We start from the raw sequence: 10000 nt of genomic DNA on the forward strand, positions 1-10000 counted from the left end.
AGAAGGATCCCGACCTGAAACGTCACCTATCCATGTTCTCCACAGATGCTGCCTGACCCACTGAGTTACTCCAGCACTCTGTGAAACGTCACCTATCCATGTTCTCCACAGATGCTGCCTGACCCGCTGAGTTACTCCAGCACTCTGTGAAACGTCACCTATCCATGTTCTCCACAGATGCTGCCTGACCCACTGAGTTACTCCAGCACTCTGTGAAACGTCACCTATCCATGTTCTCCACAGATGCTGCCTGACCCACTGAGTTACTCCAGCACTCTGTGAAACGTCACCTATCTGTCATTCAATCACGGCTGACCTATCTCTCCTAACCCCATTCTCCTGCCTTCTCCCCATAACCTCTGACACCCGCACTAATCAAGAATCTATCTATCTCTGCCTTAAATATATCTACTGACTTGTGGCCTCCACAGCCGTCTGTGGCAATGAATTCCATAGATTCACCACCCTCTGTCTAAAGAAATTCCTCCTCATCTCCTTCCTAAAGGAATGTCCTTTAATTCTGAGGCTGTGCCCTCTGGTCCTAGACTCTCCCACCAATGGAAGCGCGGTGCCCAGCGTGTGACTACAGTGTTGTGTTGTTGTTAGCTGGCGATATCGAGCCTGGTGCGTGGCAATGAGCTGGAGCTTGCCGTGAGTGTGGGGAGTGTGCTGGGAGACAGTGCCACGCCCGTCACCAACTACGCCCTGGAACTACTGGCCCGCAAGTGTATGTCCACCTCCACCTGGTGAGTCAGTCCACAGCCACTTGGTGAGTCCACATCTACCTGGTGAGTGTGTCCATGTCCACCTGGTGAGACCACATCCACATCACCTGGTGAGTCCACACCCACCTGGTGATCTTTCATTCATTTCTCCCATATTTATATCACCATCTATATCTCACGTCCCCCTTTCTCCTGACTCTGTCTGAACAAAGGTTTCGACCCGAAACGTCACCCATTCCTTTTCGCCAGAGGTGCTGTCTGACCCGCTGAGTTACTCCAGCATTTTGTGTCTGTCTCCCTCCCATCGACTCCATCTACACCTCACGCTGCCTCGGCAAGGCCAGCAGTATAATCAAGGACCAGTCTCACCCCGGCCACTCCCTCTTCTCCCCTCTCCCATCGGGCAAGAGGTACAGAAGTGTGAAAACGCACACCTCCAGATTCAGGGGCGGTTTCTTCCCAGCTGTTATCAGGCAACTGAACCATCCTACCACAACCAGAGAGCAGTGCTGAACTACTATCTACCTCATTGGTGACCCTCGGACTATCCTTGATCGGACTTTGCTGGACTTTACCTTGCACTAAACGTTATTCCCTTATCCTGTATCTGGACACTGTGGACGGCTCGATTGTAATCATGTATTGTCTTTCCGCTGACTGGTTAGCACGCAACACAAGCTTTTCACTGTACACGTGACAATAAACTAGACTGAAACTGAGCTGCAGGTGGCAGGGATGGGACAGGAGAATGCAGAATGCAAGAGAACTTCTGACACCCGCACTAACCCCTGGCGCTGTTAGGCAGCAGCTCTACTGTTGTGCCACAGTGCCGTTCCACAATTCCCAGTCTGCGTGTGAATTTGAATATCCCAGCGCAGTTTTAAACCTGGGAATGGGAAGGGAAAATAGAAAGTGGAACAATACAGGAGGGCACCAGCAGCCCCTCGGGATCAGGGTCCCAGCTGAGAGGGTGGGGTGGGTTTGTAAAGGATGTCTAATTCATGTTTAGCCTCCTCCTGCACCTATTGTCTAATGTCTATTGTCTATAATGGCAGCTATGGCAGTCACCGTCTGGAGAGGACGTCACTGCGAGAGCTGAGTGCTTTAGTCTCCCGACATAAATACAAAGAGGAGAGGCTTTGTATCCCCCCGTGTAATGTATGTTGGGCAGGAGGGGCGATGTGCATTAATGACCCTGTCCTGCAGTTATCTGATGAATCTGAGACCCTGTGTAGGAAAATAACTGCAGATGCTGGTACAAGTCGAAGGTATCACAAAATGCTGGAGTAACTCAGCAGGTCAGGCAGCATCTAGGAGAGAGGGAATGGGTGACGTTTGGGGTCAAGACCCTTCTTCAGACCCTGGGCAGTCGCAGAGAGTTTGCCTTTTGTTACCAGCGTTTCAGTTTTGGAAGCAATGCTTTATGGCTGTCATTCGTGCCACTTTAGCTACTGATTAGTTGGCTGTTGGGGATATTTTTGACGTTGTTAGCAGGAGTCATACTAGCTGCTCGATTTCCAAATGACTTAGTCACCCAGCTGTTAATATTTCACTTTGCAAACTTTCCAATCTTCCATCTGAAGGCAATCTCCTCCTTCATCAGCAGAGAACAGACAGAAAGCAAAGAGTGGGGATAAATGGGTCCCTTTCAGAATGGCAGGCAGTGACTCGTGGGGTACCGCAAGGCTCGGTGCTGGGACCGCAGCTATTTACAATATACATTAATGACTTGGATGAAGGGATTAAAAGTACCATTAGCAAATTTGCAGATGATACAAAGCTGGGTGGTAGTGTGAACTGTGAGGAAGATGCTATGAGGTTGCAGGGTGACTTGGACAGGTTGTGTGAGTGGGCGGATGCATGGCAGATGCAGTTTAATGTGGATGTGTGAGGTTATCCACTTTGGTGGTAAGAATAGGAAGGCAGAGTATTATCTGAATGGTGTCAAGTTAGGAACAGGGGACGTACAACGAGATCTGGGTGTCCTAGTGCATCAATCACTGAAAGAAAGCATGCAGGTACAGCAGGCAGTGAAGAAAGCCAATGGAATGTTGGCCTTCATAACAAGAGGAGTTGAGTATAGGAGCAAAGAGGTCCTGCAGTTGTACAGGGCCCTGGTGAGACCGCACCTGGAGTACTGTGTGCAGTTTTGGTCTCCAAATTTGAGGAAGGATATTCTTGCTATTGAGGGTGTACAGCGTAGGTTTACTAGGTTAATTCCTGGAATGGCGGGACTATCATATGTTGAAAGACTGGAGCGACTAGGCTTGTATACACTGGAATTTAGAAGGATGAGAGGAGATCTTATTGAAACGTATAAGATTATTAAGGGGTTGGACACGTTAGAGGCAGGAAACATGTTCCCAATGTTGGAGGAGTCCAGAACCAGGGGCCACAGTTTAAGAATAAGGGGTAGGCCATTTAGAACTGAGATGAGGAAAAACTTTTTCAGTCAGAGAGTTGTGAATCTGTGGAATTCTCTGCCTCAGAAGGCAGTGGAGGCCAATTCTCTGGATGCTTTCAAGAGAGAGCTGGATAGAGCTCTTAAGGGTAGCGGAGTCAGTGGGTATGGGGAGAAGGCAGGAACGGGGTACTGATTGAGAATGATCAGCCATGATCACATTGAATGGCAGTGCTTGCTCGAAGGGCCGAAGGGCCGAATGGCCTCCTCCTGCACCTATTGTCTATTGTCAGAGGAACAGGATTGGTTTTTAATATATTCACAAAATGCTGGAGTAACTCAGCGGGTCAGGCAGCATCTCGGGAGAGAAGGAATGGGTGACGTTTCGGGTCGAGACCCTAATATAGTTGGGTAAAGTATGGTGTCGTCAACTAAAACCAAATAGAATTTCAAAGTGGTGCATGCACAGGAAAGGTTTAGAGGGATACAGGCCAAAGGCAAGTAACCTCCCACACTACAAACATGTACAGGTTAACATTAACGATTACAATCATTCATTCCTCCATTACACATTTCTTCCTGCCAGCCATTTATTCTTTAGTTTAATTTGTTAATTTTCTTTCACCTTTTGCATCCAGCTTTCCATTTGTTGGACACAGGTACTGCCTCTGTTGTTGAAGGTGTAACCATGACTCTGGGGCTGGGTGTTGATCTGTGGTGTTGTGGCTTTAACCTGCTGGGGTTTAAACGTCATTATAGTCCCCGCTCTCTCGCTCCCTCTGGCAGCTCGCCTCCGATACGCACTGCCCTCTGTGAAAGCCTTGCTGGCAACCTCTGGCACTCCAGTGAAAAGCAATCCAAGTCTGTGTAACCTCTCCCTGTAGCTGGAACCCTCTAATCCACCCTCTCCCTGTAGCTCACACCATCTAATCCACCCTCTCCCTGTAGTTGGAACCCTCTAATCCACCCTCTCCCTGTAGCTGGAACCCTGGAACCCTCTAATCCACCCCCTCCCTGTAGCTCACACCCTCTAATCCACCCCCTCCCTGTAGCTGGAACCCTCTAATCCACCCCCTCCCTGTAGCTCACACTCTCTAATCCACCCTCTCCCTGTAGTTGGAACCCTCTAATCCAACCTCTCCCTGTAGCTGGAACCCTCTAATCCAACCTCTCCCTGTAGCTGGAACCCTCTAATCCAACCTCTCCCTGTAGCTCAAACCCTCTAATCCACCCTCTCCCTGTAGCTGGAACCCTCTAATCCACCCTCTCCCTGTAACTGGGACCCTCTAATCCACCCTCTCCCTGTAACTGGGACCCTCTAATCCACCCTCTCCCTGTAGCTCACACCCTCTAATCCACCCTCTCCCTGTAGCTGGAACTCTCTAATCCAGGCAGTGTTCTGGTGAACCTTCTCTGCACCCTCTCCAAAGCCCCCACACCGGCCCTGTAATGGGGGCACCAGTAATCCATGCAATACTCCACATGGGAGTAAAGTTAAACCAAACCTTTGACAAACCAATCCAACCCAAATGAGTAAAAACAAAGTTTTATGAAGCTGCAATTCTCATCGTGCCTGCCACCTACCTTCCCCTGCAACCGCAGGAGATGTAACACCTGTCCCTTTACCTCCCCCCTCCACTCCATCCAAGGACCCAAACAGTCTTTCCAGGTGAGGCAGAGGTTCACCTGCACCTCCTCCAACCTCATCTACTGTATCCACTCTTCCAGGTGTCACCTCCTGTACATCGGCGAGACCAAGCGCAGGCTCGGCGATCGTTTCGCTCAACACCTCCGCTCAGTCCGTCTTAACCTACCTGATCTCCCGGTGGCTCAGCACTTTAACTCCCACTCCCACTCCCAGTCTGACCTTTCTGTCCTGGGCCTCCTCCATTGTCAGAGTGAGGCCCAGACCAAATTGGAGGAACAGCACCTCATATTTCACTTGGGTAGTTTACACCCCAGCGGTATGAACATTGACTTCTCTAACTTCAGACAGCCCTTGCTTTCCCTCTCTCTCCATCCCTCACCCACCCTAGTCGACGTAATAGTTTCATTATCTACCCCATAGCCAACAATGAACCATTGTGAGCTCCACCTTTCCTTGATCACCACTGCTGGCTGTGATTTGTCCTTTTGCATACTTTTCTCACCCTCCCCCACCCTCTCCCACCCTCCCCCCACCATCTCCCACCCTAATGTCCCCCACCCTCTCCCACCCTCCCCCCACCATCTCCCACCCTAATGTCCCCCACCCTCTCCCACCCTCCCCCCACCATCTCCCACCCTAATGTCCCCCACCCTCTCCCACCCTCCCCCCACCATCTCCCACCCTAATGTCCCCCACCCTCTCCCACCCTCCCCCCACCATCTCCCACCCTAATGTCCCCCACCCTCTCCCACCCTCCCCCCACCATCTCCCACCCTAATGTCCCCCACCCTCTCCCACCCTCCCCCCACCATCTCCCACCCTAATGTCCCCCACCCTCTCCCACCCTCCCCCCACCATCTCCCACCCTAATGTCCCCCACCCTCTCCCACCCTCCCCCCACCATCTCCCACCCTAATGTCCCCCACCCTCTCCCACCCTCCCCCCACCATCTCCCACCCTAATGTCCCCCACCCTCTCCCACCCTCCCCCCACCATCTCCCACCCTAATGTCCCCCACCCTCTCCCACCCTCCCCCCACCATCTCCCACCCTAATGTCCCCCACCCTCTCCCACCCTGACCTCCCCCACCACCTCCCACCCTCCAGCTTTACATTCCTCTCCTCCTTCTCCCCGTATCTGACCCCCTTTTGTCTCATTTTCACCTCCAGCCTTTGTCACTTACTCCAGGCATCTGTCAATCACCCCCTCACCTGTATCCACCTATCACTTGCCAGGCTTTTTACCTGCCCCCACCTCTCTCCTCCAGTTTTCTCCCCCCTCCGTGTGAAGAATGGTCCCGTCCCGACACCGTCTGTTCATTCCCTCCACAGATGCTGCCTGACCCGCTGAGATCCTCCAGCACTTCTGTCCTGCTCATTGGTTCAGCACCTGCAGTTCCTTGTTCATATGTTCACTTGATAGGAGCAGAATTAGGCCATTCGGCCCATCAAGTCTACTGCGCCATTCAATGTTGGCTGATCTATCTCTCCCTCCCAACCCCATTCTCTGCCTTCTCCCATAACCCCTGACACCCGCACTGATCAACAATCTATCTATCTGTGTCTTAAAAATACCCACTGACTTGTGGTCTCCACAGCCGTCTGTGACAATGAATTCCACAGATTCACCACCCTCTGACCAAAGAAATCCCTCCTCATCTCCTTCCTAAAGGAACGTCCTTTAATTCTGAGGCTGTGACCTCTGGTCCTAGACTCTCCCACCAGTGTAAACATCCTCTCCACATCCACTCTATCCAGGCCGCTCACTATTCTGTACATTTCAATGAGGTCCCCCCTCATCCTTCTAAACTCCAGCGAGTACAGGCCCAGTGCCCACAAACGCTCATCATGTGTTAACCCACTCATTCCTGGGATCGTTCTCGTGGTTGTGTCTCCATCCTCCCTGTGACATCACCAGTGGAGAGAGCGAGACTGTTTATTGGTACAATGTGTAGATTGGTCCCGATGTTTCGAGGTTGTCTTGCAGTGGGTGCCCTTGTACATCAGTCACTGAAGGTAAGCATGCAGGTACAGCAGGCAGTGAAGGTAAGCATGCAGGTACAGCAGGCAGTGAAGGTAAGCATGCAGGTACAGCAGGCAGTGAAGGTAAGCATGCAGGTACAGCAGGCACTGAAGGTAAGCATGCAGGTACAGCAGGCAGTGAAGGTAAGCATGCAGGTACAGCAGGCAGTGAAGGTAAGCATGCAGGTACAGCAGGCAGTGAAGGTAAGCATGCAGGTACAGCAGGCAGTGAAGGTAAGCATGCAGGTACAGCAGGCAGTGAAGGTAAGCATGCAGGTACAGCAGGCACTGAAGGTAAGCATGCAGGTACAGCAGGCAGTGAAGGTAAGCATGCAGGTACAGCAGGCAGTGAAGGTAAGCATGCAGGTACAGCAGGCAGTGAAGGTAAGCATGCAGGTACAGCAGGCACTGAAGAAAGGTAATGGCGTGTTGGCCTTCATAACAAGAGGAGTTGAGTTTAGGAGCAAGGAGGTCCTACTGCAGTTGTACAGGGCCCTAGTGAGATCGCACCTGGAGTATTGTGTGCAGTTTTGGTCTCCTAATTTGAGGAAGGACATTCTTGCTATTGAGGCAGTGCAGCGTAGGTTCACTAGGTTAATCCCCAGGATGGCGGGACTGTCATATGAGGAAAGAATGGGTCGACTGGGTTTGTATTCACTGGAGTTTAGAAGGATGAGAGGAGATCTTAAAGAAACATAAAATTCTTAAAGGATTGGACAGGCTAGATGCAGGAAAAATGTTCCCGATGTTGGGGCAGTCAAGAACCAGGGGTCACACAGTTTAAGGAAAAAGGATAGGCCGTTTAGGACTGTGATGAGGAAAAATTTTTTCACCCAGAGAGTTGTGAATCTGTGGAATTCTCTGCCACAGAAGGTAGTGGAGGCCAATTCACTGGATGTTTTCAAGAGAGTTAGATTTAGCTCTTAGGGGTAACGGAATCAAGGGATATGGGGAGAAAGCAGGAACGGGATACTGATTGTGGATGATCAGCCATGATCATATTGAGTGGTGGTGCTGGATGGAAGGGCCGAATGGCCTCCTCCTGCACCTATTTTTCTATGTTTCTAAGTGTGTGGTAGCGTGTTTACTGATGGTAGCATGTTGTTGCATGTTCACTGATAGTGGCGTGTTGGTGCGTGTTTACTGATAGTGGCGTGTTGGTGTGTGTTCACTGATGGTGGCGTGTTGGTGCGTGTTTACTGATAGTGGAGTGTTGGTGTGTGTTCACTGATGGTGGCGTGTTGTGTGCAGGGACCTCGCTGCTGATCTGCTGGCCATGATACCAGACAACCAGCTGCTGCTGGCCAAACTCTGTGCGTTCTGTGCCGGACCCCCGGACCAGGTGGATGAGCTGCATCGTAAGGTAAAACCCACCCGCCCGCCCACCGCCCAGCCGCTCACCCGCCCGCCCGCTCACCTGCCCGCCCGCTCACCTGCCCGCCTGCCCGCCCGCTCACCTGCCCGCCCGCCCGCTCACCTGCCCGCCCGCTCACCTGCCCGCCCGCTCACCTGCCCGCCCGCTCACCTGCCCGCCCGTCCGCTCACCCGCCCGTCCGCTCACCTGCCCGCCCGCTCACCTGCCCGCCCACTCACCTGCCCGCCCGCTCACCTGCCCGCCCGCTCACCTGCCCGCCTGCCCGCCCGCTCACCTGCCCGCCCGCTCACCTGCCCGCCTGCCCACCTGCTCCCCTGCCCGCCCGCTCACCTGCCCGCCCGCTCACCTGCCCGCCCGCTCACCTGTCCGCCCGCTCACCTGCCCGCCCGCTCACCTGCCCGCCCGCTCACCTGCCTGCCCGCCCGCCCGCTCACCTGCCCGCCCGCTCACCTGCCCGCCCGCTCACCCGCCCGCCCGCCCGCTCACCTACCCGCCCGCTCACCTGCCCGCCCGCCCGCACGCCCGCTCGCCCTCCCGCTCACCTGCCCGCCCGCCCGCTCACCTGCCTGCCCGCTCACCTGCCCGCCCGCTCACCTGCCCGCCTGCCCACCCGCTCACCTGCCCGCCCGCTCACCTGCCCGCCCGCTCACCTGCCCGCCCGCCCGCTCGCCCGCCCGCTCACCTGCCCGCCCGCCCGCTCACCTGCCCGCCCGCTCACCTGCCCGCCCGCACGCCCGCTCGCCCGCTCGCTCACCTGCAACTCCAATCACTGGTCAGGAAGCAAACAAAATGCTAGCATTTACCTCCAGACGACTAGAATACAAAAACAGGGATGTAACTGAGATGAGGAAAAACCTTTTCAGTCAGAGAGTTGTGAATCTGTGGAATTCTCTGCCTCAGAATGCAGTGGAGGCCAATTCTCTGAATGCATTCAAGAGAGAGCTCAATAGAGCTCTTAAGGATAGCGGAGTCAGGGGGTATGGGGAGAAGGCAGGAACGGGGTACTGATTGTGGATGATCAGCCATGATCACGGTGAATGGTGGTGCTGGCTCGAAGGGCCAAATGGCCTCCTCCTGCACCTATTGTCTATTGTCTATTGTCTAATTCTGAGGCTTTATAAGTAGAGATGGTTGAAAACTTCAAATTCCCAGGAGTCAACATCACCAACACCTTCTCCTGGACCACCCATACTGAAGCAACGACCAAGAAAGCTCAGCAACACCTCTACTTCCTTAGAAGGCTTAGGATGTTCAGCACGTCCCCAACAACTCTCACCAACTTCTACAGATTCACCGTAGAAAGCATTTTATCAGGATGCATCACAGCTTGGTTTGGGAACAGCTCCATCCAAGACCGCAAGAAATTGCAGCAAATTGTGGTCACAGCCCAGACCATCACACAAACCAACCTCCCTTCCATTGACTCCATCTACACCTCACGCTGCTTCGGCAAGGCCAGCAGCCCAGACCATCACACAAACCAACCTCCCTTCCATTGACTCCATCTACACCTCACGCTGCCTCGGCAAGGCCAGCAGCATAATCAAGGGCCAGTCTCACCCCGGCCACTCCCTCTTCTCCCCTCTCCCATCGGGCAAGAGGTACAGAAGTGTGAAAACGCACACCTCCAGATTCAGGGGCAGTTCCTTCCCAGCTGTTATCGATTTCTGCTGACTGGTTAACACTGGTTAACACTGTAGCTCAGTACACGTGACAATAAACAAAACACTGAAAACAAAACCGTGTGAGGTAGAGACGTGTAGATGGTACAGAAGCCACACCTGACCAGTGGGTCATCACGGTGGCGCAGCGGTAGAGTTGCTGTCTTAC

At 53.3% G+C, this 10000-nt stretch overlaps 1 protein-coding gene across 3 annotated transcripts in view; it reads left to right on the forward strand.

The window, feature by feature from the left end:
- wdr17 (WD repeat domain 17) overlaps positions 1-10000 on the forward strand; it is a 77689-nt gene that overhangs the window by 53142 nt on the left and 14547 nt on the right. For all 3 annotated transcript variants that reach the window (XM_078396649.1, XM_078396650.1, XM_078396651.1), the window contains 2 exons: positions 607-746; positions 8047-8158. In XM_078396649.1, coding sequence (XP_078252775.1) covers positions 607-746; positions 8047-8158 — 252 coding nt within the window. The remainder of the gene's footprint in view (positions 1-606; positions 747-8046; positions 8159-10000) is intronic.

The sequence above is a fragment of the Rhinoraja longicauda genome, chromosome 3, assembly GCF_053455715.1.
Source record: "Rhinoraja longicauda isolate Sanriku21f chromosome 3, sRhiLon1.1, whole genome shotgun sequence".
Lineage (NCBI taxonomy): Eukaryota > Metazoa > Chordata > Chondrichthyes > Rajiformes > Arhynchobatidae > Rhinoraja > Rhinoraja longicauda.